Source organism: Elephantulus edwardii, unplaced genomic scaffold, assembly GCF_000299155.1.
Source record: "Elephantulus edwardii isolate Elephantulus edwardi_28Jun2011 unplaced genomic scaffold, EleEdw1.0 scaffold00077, whole genome shotgun sequence".
Lineage (NCBI taxonomy): Eukaryota > Metazoa > Chordata > Mammalia > Macroscelidea > Macroscelididae > Elephantulus > Elephantulus edwardii.
This window is the reverse complement of record NW_006399827.1, coordinates 11,523,983-11,539,538: the sequence shown is the minus strand read 5'-3', so window position 1 is coordinate 11,539,538 and position 15,556 is coordinate 11,523,983. Positions and strand designations below refer to the sequence as shown.

At 45.6% G+C, this 15,556-nt stretch overlaps 1 protein-coding gene across 2 annotated transcripts in view; it reads left to right on the top strand.

Moving 5' to 3' along the window:
* The window catches only part of SP2 (Sp2 transcription factor), a 27,552-nt gene extending 18,094 nt beyond the window's left edge, over nucleotides 1-9,458 (top strand). Inside the window, exons 3-6 of one of the 2 annotated variants that reach the window (XM_006889353.1) lie at nucleotides 5,057-5,369; nucleotides 6,422-6,596; nucleotides 6,786-6,979; nucleotides 8,183-9,458. In XM_006889353.1, coding sequence (XP_006889415.1) covers nucleotides 5,057-5,369; nucleotides 6,422-6,596; nucleotides 6,786-6,979; nucleotides 8,183-8,283 — 783 coding nt within the window. In that variant the 3' untranslated portion in view covers nucleotides 8,284-9,458. The remainder of the gene's footprint in view (nucleotides 1-5,056; nucleotides 5,370-6,421; nucleotides 6,597-6,785; nucleotides 6,980-8,182) is intronic. The other variant, XM_006889354.1, reaches the window with a different exon arrangement.
* Nucleotides 9,459-15,556: the final 6,098 nt, after the last annotated feature.

The following is a 15,556-nucleotide window of genomic DNA, read 5'->3' as shown; positions in this document are numbered from 1 at the left end:
TTATGTTGGGATCAGTGTCTCTGAAGTTTAGTCGCAATATTTATTTGTCAAAGGTGATGCATCCTGTAGAATTGCTGTGTAGATAGGCTTTTCTTGGCCCGATACCCTAATATAATTCACTAATTTTTTAAAAGTTCTCATGCTTTAAAAATCTGCTGTGGCATTAATTCCAAGTCATGGCAACACTCTGTTTTCTAAGACCATACATAGGCCATAAATCTTTACAGAATAGACTGCCTTATCTTTCTTCCAGAGAGGGACTGGGACTGGTAGATTTGAACCACTGACCTTTTGGTTAGCAGACCAACAGGTAACCCACCCCGTAATCCCTCCCCCCAAGTCCACTTCACTATGCAGTCTTTGTTCTGGACTCCTGTCATGACAATAATACCTAATCACATATCCCTTTTAAACCATTTTCTCCCTCATCTGTTTCAGTGCAGTATACATTATTGATCCCATCTTTCTGAGTCTCCCCCCAACCCCGATGTCAGTCCTGTTTTACAACAGTGGCATTACGCAGTATTTGTGCCTGTGTGCTGAGATATTTTACTCAGCATAATGTCTTCCAGGGTCACCCATTTTGAATAATATTGCATGACTTCCTTGTTTTTCAATGCAGTGTAGTATATTCCATTGTGTGAATATACCACAGCTTCTCTATCCATTCATTTGTTGATGTTCACTTAGGTTGTTTCCAACTCCTTGCTATTGTGAACAAAGCCACGATAAACATGGGTATGCATATATCTGCTTGAGTGGCAGTTATGGTCTCTTTAGGATATATTCCCAGTAGTGGAATTGCTGGGTCAAACGGTATCTCTGTTGCAGCTCAGCTTCTTAACAGAAGGCCACCAGAGGTCCCTACACTGAATTATGCCTCTTTAAAAATCTATGTTGTGAATCCTAATCTGTAAACCTGTAGCAATCATTCCATTTGGAAAAGGATTATCCTTGTTATGCCAATGAACAGAATCTATATAGTGTGGGCTTTGAGTCAGTCTCTTAGAAGCTAGAAGAGGGAATGGATTAAGCAGAGGTGGGAGTAGGTACCAAACCACGTGGAAATCTCCGGTGAACCAGGACACAAGTTGAAGAGACAAAGACCTTCCCTCAGAGCTGACAGAGAAAACCTCACCTTAGAGCAATAAACTGAGTTGTCAAGTGCAAGTTGAGACCTACCACAGCAACCCTGTGGACAGTGAATGACAACCTTGCCTTGTATTATACAGTCTTCATCGTCTCCAACACACTTGAGCCCACTGTGTCCATCCATCTCATTCAGGGTCTTCCTCTCCTTCACTGACCCTTCACCTTTCCAAGCGTGAAATCCTTTTCTGAGGACTAGCCCCTCCTTACAATATGCCCAAAGTATGTGAGATGACGTTTACTATCCTTGTCTTCAAGGAGCACCCTGGTGGCACCTTTTCCAAGAAATGTTTGTTTGACCTTTAGGGAGTCCATGGAATATTCTATATTCTCCAGTACCGCAACTCAAAGACATTGATTTTTCTATCATCCTTAACCACTGTCCAACTTTCAGATGCATAGCAAGTAACCGAAAAGACCATGGCGTGGATCAGGCACACCTTTCTTTAAACTGATATTGCTCTTTAGTACTTTGAAGAGGTCTTTGATAGCAGATTTTCCCAATGTAAACATGTCTTTTGATTTCTTGACTGTTGGTATTGTTGGTTTTGATTGTGGATCCAGGAAAGATGAAATATTTAGACTGACATGTTGTTGTTGTTGTTGTTATGTGCTGTTGAGTCGCTTGCAACTCATAGCAACCCTATGTACAACTGCCCTAAACTCTGCTCTGTCCTGTGCCAGTCGCACTGTATCTGACACTCCCATCCCAATTATCCCAGTCACTGAATCAATCCACCTCATAGAGGGCCTTCCTCTCCTGCACTGTCCCTCCACCCTCCCAAGCATGATGTCCTTCTCCAAGGACGGGTCTCTCCTCACAACATGTCCAAAGTATGTTAGACGGAGCCTCAGAATCCTTGCCTCCAAGGAGCCACCCAGTTTAACCCTTTCCAGGTGAATCTGTTTGTTTTCCTAGCAGTCTATGGTACTCTCAATACTCTTCTCTAGCACCACAGCTCAAAGACATCAATTCTCCTTCTATCCTCCTTGGTCACTGTCCAACTCTCTGATGATTGCAAAGTGATTGCAAAGACCATGGCCTGTATCAGATGCACCTTAGTCTCCAGAGAGACACCATTGCTCTTCAGTACTTTGGAGAGGTCCCTAACAGGAGACTTTCCCGTGGCAATGCACCTTTTAATTTCCTGGCTACTGGTGCTAAGAGTGTTGACTGTGGAGCCAAGCAAACTAAAACTGTGAACAATCTCAATCTTTTCACCATCCATCCTGATGCTGCCAATGGTCCATTGGTGAGAATCTTTGTCTTCTTGACATTGAGCCTCAATCCATATTGGAGGCTGCAGTGCTTGACCCTCTGCAGCAGGTGCTTCAGGTCCTCTTCAGTTTCAACAAGCAGGGTTGTGTCATCCACATAACGCAGATTGTTGATGAATTGTCCACCAATCTTGACCCCACATTTCTCCTCATAGAGCCCAGCCTCCCAGATAATCTGTTCTGCATATAGGTTGAAAAGGTGTGGAGATACGATGCATCCCTGGCATACGCCCTTCCCAATTTTGAACCATGCAGTGTTCCCTTGCTCTGTTCTGACAACTGCCTCCTGGTCCAAGTATAGGTTTTGCATTAGAACGATCAAGTGTTCTGGGATTCCCATTCTTCTCAGAGCCACTGTTTGTTATGATCCACACAGACTGACATACATTTGTTTATTAAAGCCCTTTCCCCCTGAAATACCCCTGTTGTTAATTATTGTTGCGTACTGCTCTGAGTCACAGTTGACCCTCTCCAGTGGATTTGCAGAGGCAGTTAATCACATGCATGGAAGAATATTGCCCATCTTTCTCCTACAGAGCAGCTGATGAGTTAGAAACTTACGCCTTTGGGTTGGCAGCGAAGCTTCTTAATACTGGGGTTATAGGTTTGTAAAAGAATACCACAGAGGCAAAATGTCCTCCTCACCACGTTTTCTTTGGGGCACATGATATTGTTGGTGAGATTAATCTTTTCACTTGACAGGGATAGTATTTTGCCAGGTTTCTCCACAGTATAGTGATTATTTTTCTACTCTGTGTTTTGGAAGAGTCACCAAGTCTAGCCCACTTTCAGGGGTTGGAGTGGGGTGGAAATTAATTTCCATATCCTGGAAGGAAGAGGTGCCATTATACTATTATTTAGAATTCTTCTATACGGAAGATTTGTCTTTTTCCCATTTATGTATTTGGACAATCATTTCTTTGTACCAGTATAGATTTATGTATATCTTATACTTTAGGCAGTTAATCCAATACTACATTATTTTCCCCTCCAATGCTACATTATTTTGTTGCTTAAATTGCTCACACTTTGATTCAAATCCCCCAGCAGCCCTGTGGGAGGAAGACAGGCAGTCTCATTAAAATTTAAAGCCTCAGAAATTCCTTGAAGAGTTGCTTGTGAGTCAGAAGCAACCTGAAGGTAGTAGATTATTTTAGTTTGCATTTTTTAGTCTGGATATGTTGGGCTGCTAACTGAAAAGTTCAGACCCACCAGCAGCTCTGCTGGAGAAAGATGAGGCTGTCTCCTCTGCAAAGCGTACTGTCTTGGAAAGCCTCTGGGGCAGTTCTGCCGGGTGCTACAGGCGTGCTGTGAGTCAGTCAGTCCATGGTCGGTAATGGGCGTGAAGTAGTTCCTAGGATTTTTATTTGCATTTCCTTAACTAATGATGCTGCACATCTTCTTACGAGCTTATTTGCCATTTATATATCTTCTTGGGAGAAATTTCTGTTTTAGTTAGATTGTCTTTTTTACTTTTGAGTTGTAAGAATTCTTTGTTCTAGAGACATATCCCTTATCTGATACATAACTTGGAAGTATTTCCTCCCATTCTTTGAGCTGTCTTCTTACGTGCTTTCCCTCCATGCCCCCCGCCCCGAGTCAGTAAAATTCAGCAGTGGGAGGTTGTATACCAACTTTAGTTGCACTAATGTTAATAGTTGTTTTGTTTGGGTTTTTAATGTTAATAGTTTTTTTGTTTGTTTGTTTGTTTTGTTTGTTTGTTTTGTTTTTTGGTGAGTGTACCGTCAAATCAGATCTGACTGGTACAGGAGGAGATTGTCCCTCCTTTTCCCGGCAGAGCATCTGGTGGATTCGAACCGTGAGCCACTGGGATGTTAATAGTTTTAGATAACCCACTACCATCAGACCAGCCTCTTCTTTCTTTTTGGATGGTATCCTTTGAAGCAAAGAAAGCTTTTAATGTGTTTTGTCTTTTTTTTTTCTCCTTTTGTTCTGTTTTGGGTGTCATATCTAAGCTTCGGCTAAATCCAAGGTCATGATTGTTTATTTGTATGCTTTCCTCTTAGACTTGTATCATTTTGTTGTTATGTACTTTTGAGTCAGAATCGACTCATAGCTGACCCTCTGGCAGGTTTTCAAAGGCAGTAAATCTAGGAGGATCAGATTGCTCATTTTTCTTCCATGGAGCAGCTGGTAGATTTGAACCTCGTACCTTTGCATTGGCAGCACAGTATCTTACCACCAACCAAAGAGCTCCTTTTATCGTTGTAGCTCCTACATTTAGGTCTTTCCCAATATGAATTGGGAAATATTATTTCTGACTTAACCTGAGGCTCTTTAAGATTAATAGAGTTGAATCTGTTTTGTTTGATGCTTATTTACAACACATCTTTTATGGGGGTGACCATCAAATTGCTTTCTAATTCTCTAAATCAAAGAGATTTTATAATTTTTTTTTCACACTAAGTAAATGAAATTTGTTGTTTCAAATTGACAGTTAATATTTGCCAGTTTAGTATAAGAATATTATTAGCCTTATGTTGAAATATCAACAGTATAGAACTACAAGTTTAGGCTAACTGAAGACCCCTGTTCTCATGTGGCCAGGGAGGGACTGCCTGAGACCTGCAGGGAGCTAAGCTTGACTGTTCTCCCTGGTTCCTCCCAGGTCTACATCCGCACGCCTTCCGGTGAGGTGCAGACGGTCCTTGTCCAGGACAGCTCCCCAGCAACAGCTGTGGCCACATCTACCACCACGTGTAGCAGCCCTGCATCCCGAACGACTCATGTCAGCGGGACCAGCAAAAAGCATTCCGCTGCAATCCTTCGAAAAGAGCGGCCCTTGCCAAAGATTGCCCCTGCTGGGAGCATCATCAGCCTGAATGCAGCTCAGCTGGCTGCAGCCGCCCAGGCCATGCAGACCATCAACATCAATGGTGTCCAGGTCCAGGGTGTGCCTGTCACCATCACCAACACTGGCGGTGAGGAGAGGCCCTTACTGTTAAATGTTCAAGGGAGGTGGTGTCTAGGAGCTTAAAGAAGGCTTCTTGGGTGAAACTTTGCGTTAAGGTTGGAAGAAAAGAAGTGAACCTTTCGCAGGGGGGTGGCTTGTGCCATGCTTCAGTTTAGTGGAGAGATTTACCCTGAAAGTACCCTTGCAGATAATCAAAGAGAGTATTGTAACCTAGCAAAAGGGTTTCTTAGCATCTTCTCATGGTGAAGGGCAGTTGTCAAAGTCAGTGACTCCCTGAGCATCCTCTCTTCATCCTTCATTCATGCATTTAGGGCACTTCTTCCATGTGGTGTTCCTACTTGAGGTGTCCGTAAAAAGTGGGGAAGACAGAGCTCCTCTTCTTTTGGAGAGAGCTTGAGGAACTCTGCCATGAAGGGACCCATTGAGGGATATAGCACAGGTCAGGGATGCTTCCCTTGTTTCAATGGCCTTATGCACAGATGACATCATAGGGGCCACATGTGACTTGATTTTTTTTCCAAAGCCCATAAAATTGTGTTTTCTTTTATTAACTAAAGTCCCTGGGGACTTTCAGAAAACAGAATGACTCTCTCCTGAGGACATAAGTGTGTAGGAAATTCTGGAAAAAAAACACGCCAAGACAATTCAGTATAACACATACTTTCTCAGCTGAAATTGTGTGGGCAACATCTTGAAGTGAATTCTGCCAGTGTTGTGTAGAGACTTAGGGAGCTGACTCTAAAGTTGACTGCCTACGCTTAGATCCAGTTCAGCCACTTACTAGCTGTTTGTCTGATGGTCCTGCGCCTCAGTTTCTTGATCTGTAAAATAGAGGTAACAGTGCCCATCTCATAGAATTATTATGAAACTTAAATGAGTTAATACATATATAAAGTTGTTAGGCCAGTATCTTACATGTAACAGAGTCACACAGGTATTAACAGCTACTGTTACCATCCATCTCACATGCAGGAGGAGGAAGGGTGTCTCTAAGGAGCCAGACCCCCTTCTGTCCCCTTGGCCTTCCTCACCCTGACTGTGCCCTCCTCATCCCCATAGGGCAACAGCAGCTGACAGTGCAGAATGTTTCTGGGAACAACCTGACCATCAGTGGACTGAGCCCCACCCAGATCCAGCTGCAGATGGAGCAGGCCCTGGCTGGGGAGAACCCTCCTGGGGAGAAGCGACGTCGCATGGCGTGCACGTGCCCCAACTGCAAAGATGGAGAGAAGAGGTAACTGGAAGAGAGGGGCCAAACCCCCAGCCTGCACATCCTGAATGCCCTAAGCTCCCCTGGGACAGCTGTCAGGGCCGAGAGCCAGAGGCAACCCTCTGGCTCCACACCTGACGTAACCTCACATCTTCTACCTCCTACTTCTCTCCTCTCCTATTCTCCCCACTCTGTCCTCATCCTTATCCTCAGATCTGGAGAGCAGGGCAAGAAGAAGCACGTGTGCCATATCCCTGACTGTGGGAAGACTTTCCGGAAGACATCCTTGTTGCGGGCTCATGTGCGCCTGCACACTGGTGAACGGCCCTTTGTCTGCAACTGGTTCTTCTGTGGAAAGAGGTTCACACGGAGTGACGAGCTCCAGAGGCACGCTCGCACCCACACAGGTCTGTATACCACCCACCCACAGGCCTGTACCTCACCCCCACCTCCCAAGTGACCCAGAATTCTTTGGCTAGGAGGATGCTAGCCTGTGCAGGGCCTGCCATAGCCACTCCATGCCTTTTCAGGGGTCCACAGACTGACTACCCAGGAGATTTGAAGTCATTCCTTAATGACAGCATTTCCCAAAGCAGTGTCACCATATCTTCAGAACTTTATTTAAAAAGCAGTGACCTAGTATGTTGGGCAGTGTTCTACGTCAGTACTTTGCAAATCAGCTAGTTTAATCTTCATAACTAGTCTGTGGAAAGAGTACTTGGACTGGCCACATTTAGCCGAGGCATACAAAGGTAAAGTCATGTGCACAGGGCCACACAGCTAGGGACGGTGGAGCTGGTGCAAACCCAGGGGGGCTGGCTCCTGAGCCCATGCTCCTAGCAGCCATCTGTGCCATGCCACCGCTTCTGCTATGATTTATCTAATAATTTTCCGTAAACTGACTCATTAGTTTTCACTCAGTTTTATCCTATTTGACATCTTTAACATCATAGTTTTCACTCAGTTTTATCCTATTTGACATCTTTAACATCACAGGTGTGGTATCATGGTTACACTTATTAACACACTGGAAAATATATACAAGATTTAAAATGAAAAAATTGCCACAGCACCTGTTCTGGGAAATGCTGATATTGTGAAGGCCCCTAGTGAGCAGAACGCTGTCCTGGGACTTAGATGGAGACAGATACCAAAGCTGTGGCTCCTGATCGCTGCGGTGAGATAAGGCACAGCACCCTTGCACAGGCCAGAAAATGCTTCACAGAACAGGTGGCCCAGGCAGCGTGGCTCCGACAGCCCAGTGCTCAGGGCCAGTGAGGGCAGAGTGGCCTCCTGCTATTTTCCTATGCGGGGAAGATGGTAAGCCAGATTCAGAGCCAGAGGGACAGTGATCAGAAGAAACAGGAGGACATCCCTATGTGGGAAGAGTCCTGGGGCAAAGGTAGAAATCAAGGGTCTTGGGCAAGAGACAGGGGTTGAATCAGGCAGGAAAGAGAAGTCAGTGAGAACTCCTAAGAGAGAACCCGTGGGATGCAGATAGGAGGTGAGCAGAGTGTGACAAAAGGTGGAGACACCCTGCTGGTCTCCCTTTCAGGGCTCAGGGTGACCCTGTGTGTGGGCTTTGAAGTGACAGGCATCTCCTCTTCCAGGGGACAAACGCTTCGAGTGCGCCCAGTGTCAGAAGCGCTTCATGAGGAGTGACCACCTCACCAAGCATTACAAGACGCACCTGGTCACGAAGAACTTGTAAAGCCGACTGAGGTGGCAGGCCCTGAAGAAGCAGTAACCCATCCACGTCCTCCCTGGACCCTGGCAGAAAGGAAACCCGTGATCGCCTGGGCCCACCCACAGCCCTCTCCTGTTCTGCATCTGTCCTGACAGGAAGGGGCTCTGCTGCCCCCTCTCCTCCTCCTGAAGCCCCCTGGCTCTGCCCAAGCCCCTTCTTCCACCATGAGCTCCCGGCCTGCCCAGACCATGGACACGGGCCATGCTCAATGAGACGTTCTAAACCAGGACGAGTGGGAACCCTTATTTCCAAAGGAAAAACGTGAATTTCACTCCGTCGAGGAGCAAAGTGAGCCCCACCCCTACCCCACACACACTATAGTGACCCAGAGCCTGGCCAGCCTGAGTCATATCGTGCCATGCCCCACCCCTCTCCTGCTCCTCTCTGGCCCCACCAGACACAGCGGTCACCCCTGGGTCTCACACCCAGGGCTTACCCTGCATCCTCCTTTGGGGAGGCTCAGGCGGCCGCCCTCACTCCACATACCCGCCCAGTCCCTGCCACAGCTCTCGTCCAGCACATTCCAACTTTCTATTTAAAAGTAAAGATACCCACAGACTTTTCCCAATTCCCGTTTTTCTATGGAGAACGTTGCCTTATTCTCTACTTCAGATGATGAACACTGTGTACTGTGTGTGCTTTCAAGTTTTATTTAATTGATCGCTCCTTTTCTCATTACTCACCGCCCCCCCAATAACCCTGCTTTCATTTGAGGGTTTCAGGGGACAATGATGAGCATATGCATTTCTTTTCTCACTAGCAATTTTAATTTCTGAACACCACAACACTTCAATTCAGATCTGGACTCACATAAAAAACGCCTTCACATACTGAACCTCTTTCCCTTTCCACCTCATCTCTCCCGCCCTCAGCCCAAACTCTACTTGTGTACAGTGTATATTGTATAATAGACAATTGTGTCTACTATATGTTTAAAAACATATTGCTTGTTATTTTTGAGGCTTTTAAATTAAACGAAAAACCCAACTTTATTTTTAGTTGTAACTGCTTGAGGTATGTTTTCTGAATTAAGTGACAGATTTGTTATCCTTTATTAACAATGTACTTTGTTGGTCAGCAGTGAGCTGACAAAAATTTTTTCTTGCTAATAATAAATTTAGTTGCCTGAGGCAAAATCTGCAATTTGGCCATGCGGCTTCCTTTCTCTTTTACCTTGGAGAGCTCGGAGAGGGGACTCCAGAGGAGGGAGCCATGGTCTCTCAGAGCAGTCTGCCCAGGAAAAAGGTAGGACCATACCCTTCCTGACCTTTGGTAAACAGCCCAGGAAGAGCCACAGCCACATGACCTCATGGCATTGGCACAGGCCCCCAGAAGAGTACCTGCTTAGAACCATCAGCATCAGGGACCAACTCAGGGTTTCTGAGATTGGTGGTTTTGGGTTTTTTTCTTCCTATAAGCCAGTTTTTCCCAAAGCAGAGTGGATTCCACAAACACAAGCCTAGCAGTGACTTCCTCCACCAACCAGCTAATTCCTCCACTCATTGCACCAGTGCTTCAGAGCTCTTTAGTAAGAAGCTGGGGAGAAAAGAGCAGAGGAATCTTGAAAGTTCGAGAGTCTGGAGAAATGCAGTCTCCCCCCCCCCCCCCCAGTGGCAAGGGCCTGGTGGCTATAGCACTGGAAGTCCTGCTGCACACAGTAGGGGCCCTGCCACAGCACCTGTTTGGTTTTTTCTTTCCTTGCAGCACTCCAGGGAGGACGGCAGTGGGTCAGTCAGAGCCTGGTTTAGTAAGTGCTCAGATGTCCTATTTTGGTGGGGATTTTTGCCTTTTCTGACAGATCTATTAGGAAGTTCAGAGTCCCTGGTTGTCACAGATTGTTAAGCACTTAACCAGTGATTGGTGGTCTGAACTGACCTAGAAGTGTCTTAGAAGAAAGGCCGGGCAATCTGCTTCTTAGAGGTAACAGCCTAGAAAACTAGTAGAGCAGTTCTACTTTCATTCTTGGAGACACCATGAATTGAGTCCATGGCAGCTGGTTTAATTTTAGATTAAGACAGCAAGGGTTGGCGAGCTCTGGTGGCCTAGTGACAAGAACCTGCACTGCAATCCTAGAGGTGAGCGGTTCAAATCCATTAGATGCTCTGCTGGAGAAGGAGGGACAATCTTCTCTTGAACCAGTCAGATCCGATTTGATGGTACACACACACACACACACACACTAACTTCATTGGTATTAACACTTCAGGGGAATTTTAGTTTCCGGTTTAAAAGATAATTTCAGAGTCCTAGTTTCAGGGGTTCATCCAGCCTACAAGGCTCCATAAAGTCTGGGTTCCATGAGAATTTTAAATTCTTTTCTGCATGTCCTTTGATCAAGGACTCTTCCATAGCATCTTCAATCAGAATGTTCTATAATGGTTAGTTTTGTTGTGTTTTGAATAATGGGATTGGCAGAAGGGGAATATTAACAAGCTGACCTCTATCTGTAACATGTTTCCCTTGGCTTTGCTCTCAGGCTAAATGATCCATTCCAAGTCATGTGTTTCATGCCGCAAGTATGGAAAATGACTTCAGCATCGTCTGGAAATAAAAGAGTGGCGGCCAGCTCAGCAGTGTGGCCAAGCTGGCACATTGCTTTCTCTCTTCTCCAGTGGGACACATGAGCTCAAAAGGGACTATATGAGAGAGCCTGAGACAGAAAGCAGGCAAAAGAACGTATCTTAACCTAGCACAATGGAGGCACCAGGAAAGGATGAAAAGACCCACCAGAGCAAACGAGCCTTCACCTAGCTTTCAGCTACCTTTTATTTTAAAATTGCAGGCAGTTTTGTTGAGGAGGTAGTCGGTGGACAGTTAAGGATGAGATGCAGCCCAAGGCCCAAACCCTTGACTTTAAAGGATCTGTGGATGACATCTAGGCAGGCCACACCCCTTCCCACCCAGGGTCATCAGCACCAAAGGGCACTGCTCCCCACCTCTCTGCTCAGCTGATGCTAAACACTAAGCTTTTCTCATTAATCCTACTAGATACTGGGATTACAGGCCTGAAAGAATGAGGGCTAGGAGAAGGATCCTCCCCCCTGATGTCAAATTCAGGCAAAGAACATTTTTTTCCAACCCAACCCAGCAAATAGGGCTCAGCCTTGCTTCAAGCCACTAGATCCACCTTTCTAATCCTCTTGGATTGCCCTTGTGAGACCTGTCCTGAGGTTAACCGATGACAGAACTGAAGGTCCAGCCAGCCACACACACCGGTTGCATATTTTGAGGAAGACAAATAGGTCCAGAGAACAGTTCAGACCCAGCTTCAAGCCCAGGGTGGGTGGGCTGGGCCCCTGGGTGGCTGCAGCACTGATCTGAATGGCAGAGAACAGGCTCTTGTTGATCCCCATGATTGCTACTTTCCAAATAAACCCAGAACCCTTTGAAGCGACTATCTCTGCCACATCTAGAATTTAGACTGAAATTTAAACTAGATTATTTCGATTTTGAAGAATAATGAGGCCATCTTTTCACGGCCTCCTAAACCCTTGCCTGTGTTCTCAGAGCCTTCCTAAACAACGGTCTGAGGCCCCTCACCTTCTCTGTGGTGGGTCAATCATCAGGAGTCCCTTCCTCCTCCTTCCCTGGCCTTCCCTCCCTCCTGCACTGCAGCGCACTTCTGGTCAGCCTTTCTTCCTGGGGTTCACCATGACACTGCTCTTCCTTTCTGGCTCTCCAAGTAGGTGCTCTCCCCCCGTTTGATTAAACACTAGCTCACTGCAAACTCAGGGAGCAGAAGGGAAACATAATTCTAAACCCTGAAAGCAACAACAGCAAAACAACTCATCTAGCCCTAGGACTGAGACTATTGGGGGAGTGTGGGACTGCCAAACTGGGGTGCACAACCACCATCAGAAGAGTGCCCACTCAGGTGTGATCAGTTGGTGCTGGGTGAGAAGCCGGATCTGATTTTGATGTGAGAAGCCCAATGTGGTGTGATGGGTTTCTTTTTCAGAATGGCTTTCCTAGCCACCCCTTTGTCTTTTACCACATGGTTGGATGGGAACAGGCAAACAAGATGTGGAGACGACTGATGGTGGGAGTGGCCAATTTTATCATCCCTCCAGGTTCAAAGTAAACAGGGTTAGAGACTAGAGATGAGATTCTTGCTACTAACAAGAAAGAAGAAGTGAGAATGTGATGTGCGTCCTCTGGGCCAGAGAGATTCCAGTTTGGGAGGAAGCAGCAGTAGAGACCCAGAGACCACTGTGAGACAGAACTGACACACACTGCTGCCCCACAGAGCCAGAGCTGAGGGCCTTCCAGAGCTGGGGCCTTCACCTGAGCTTGCTGGGGGACTGGTGGGGAAATGCTATAATGGGTAGGACTATGAGAGTTTTGTAATACTGACGTAAGGGCACAGGGCTTGCTAGCAAACCTGAGAAGCTGTCCTGAAGAACTGTGTCCCACTGCCTGCCTCAACTGGAACTGTGTCCCACTGCCTGCCTCAATTGTAACCTGTTAATATTCCTAATAAACCCCACAAACATGAGTATAAGTCTGAGTTCTGTGTGACCACTGCAGTGGATTACTGGAATCAGTGAGAGTCCTGGGAGGTGAGGTTAGCGTTAGAATTGGTAGAAGTAGGAGTTGAAAGGGGGCTTCATAAGATCTGGCTTTGCACTGTGGATGTTAATGACAGAGATAGTTCTCTTTTGTGGAGATGGCAGAGGTTAGACACAGCGCCCCTAAGCTGCCTGCACTCTTTACTCTGGAGATGTTGTTTGTGAAATCTCTCAATGTTTACATGCTGACTCAAAACAGCAGGACCATCAGTTTGTGACTTCTGCATTAACCATCCCTTTCTCTGACCAGTGGAGTCCCTGCGTGGTAAAAACTGTTGAGTGCTTGGCTACTAACCAAAAGCTTGGCAGTTCAAGTCCTCCCAGAGGAACTCTGGAAGAAAGACCTGGTAATCTACTTACTAAAAAAAAAAAACCCTACCAACTATTAAGGAGCAATCAACTGTAAACCCAAAAGAGCAGCATAAAGCTCAGAAGACAGGACAGAAAGATAAATGGGAACAGAGAACACAGGGAACAAGTGGAAGGAGTGTGGTTACAATGTGGGGAATGTACTAGGTGTCACGAAACATAATGTGTGTGTATGGATTTTTGGATTGAAAAGCCAATCTGCTCTATAAACTTCCATTCAAATCACAGTGAAAAACTTTCAGATTTTATAAATCAGCAATTTGAAAAAAAGCATAGTTCTACTCTGAGTTGCCATTGACTTGATGGCAACAGGTGCTGGTCTTTCATCAGCATCAATACCACTCTCCCTGGACTTCTCCAATATCCTCCTTCATTCCCCCAGGCCCTCTTCCATACTCAGACATTCATTCTCATCGTCCCTCCCCCCCATTGTAATACTTAATTGTTATCACCATCTCAGACATCTTCCCTAATCTCCAGACTCAATTATCCATCCTGACCATATTTATCATTGTTATGTGCCATTCACAGTGACCCTATGTACAGCAGTCCTAAACCCTGGTCTATCCTGTGCCAATCTTATTGTCTCTGACACACCTACTCCGACCAGTCACTGAATCAATCCATCTCATCCAGGGTCTTCCTCTCTTGCACCATCCCTTCACCCTTCCAAGTATGACATCCCTCTCCAAGGACTGGTCCCTCCTTGCAATGTGTCCAAAGCATGTCAGACAAAGCTTCAGAATCCTTGCCTCCAAGGAGCAGCCTGCTCTCACACTCTTTAGGATGAACCTGTTTGTCCTCCTAGCAGTCCATGGTATATTAAATACTCTTCTCTAGCACCACAACTCAAAGGCATCCATTCTCCTTCTGTCATTCCTACTGATTGTCCAGGTTTCTGATGCATAGCAAGTAACTGCAAAGACCATGGCCTGGATGAGGCTAGGTTTAGAAGCGGCTATGGTACTAGGGATATTATAGCTAATGTTAGATGGATCCTGGCTGAGAGCAGGGAGTACCAGAAGAATGTCTATATGTTTCGTTGACTATGCAAAGGCATTTGACTGTGTAGATTACAACTAATTGTGGCTGACTCTGAGATGAATAGGAATCCCAGAACACCTGATCATGCTTATGTGAAACCTATACTTGGACCAGGAGGCAGCCAGAACAGAGCAAGGAAAGACTGCATGGTTCAAAATTGAGAAGGATGTATGCCAGGGATGTGTCCTATCTTCATACCTTTTCAATCTGTATGCAGAATAGATGATCTGGGAGGCTGGGCTCTATGAGGAGAAATGTGACCAAATGTAGATGTCCCAAAAAACCTCACATTCAAGACATGTGATACATATTCAGCTTTTTCTCCAAGCCTTTTCCTCCAATATGCCCCACTTTAATGCAAAGCATCATTCATGTTACCTAAAGCTAACTATGAGTGAGCCGATACCCTCCTCCCCACATCTCACATGTACCCCATCCCCATGCACCCACATAACCAGCCCCACCAACCAAGCCTTCTCCCCTCAGCCCATCATCGTCAACATGATCATCAAAGCCAGGTATTCAAACACAAATCTAATCACAGAACAAATTACATAATGTAGATCAAATTACAGAATTATTTAATAAAGTTAAATAATTACATAAAAGCTGATTTATAACCAGAATTGCAAAAAAGCATTAGAAGAAAATAGGCCAGATAAAATCCCCAAAGCCATGCACATTCCTTCTGTTTCTATGCTGACGAACCATTTCCATATAATATTGCAATGTATTTTCCTATTCATTCAAGACACTTCCGTCTGAGAACTCACCATGTCCAACCCTGCTTAGCTTCTGAGATCAGGCAAGATTGGGCACATTCAGCATGATATGGTCATGAACTCAAAGCACAGTCTCAAAAAAACGGCAGTGATTTAATAAGGTTGGAAGAAAGGTGGTTAAGTGTTTAAGAAAAAACAAAAGGAGAGAAAAATCCATTTCTCCCACTCAGCTAAAGCTCTTGGGGAGGACGCATCAAGAGGGGCATCAGCCAGTACCCTGACCCCGTTCTGGTTACACCCTGCAGGGTGGTTTTGTGAGCCAAACACCGAAGGTGAAAACACAGAAAAGCACAGCACAGGCCAGCTTATCTTCAAGACAAGGGGAAATACATAAAGGCAACTGGTTATAAATGTCTTTAGTAATTGTTAAGGAAGGAGAGGCTGTCAGAAACGTACTTTTCCTCTCCATCTGGGCCTTTAAAAATCAGGGCACTTTTCAACACTCTAGGTCAACAATTTAAAAAATCGAAACAA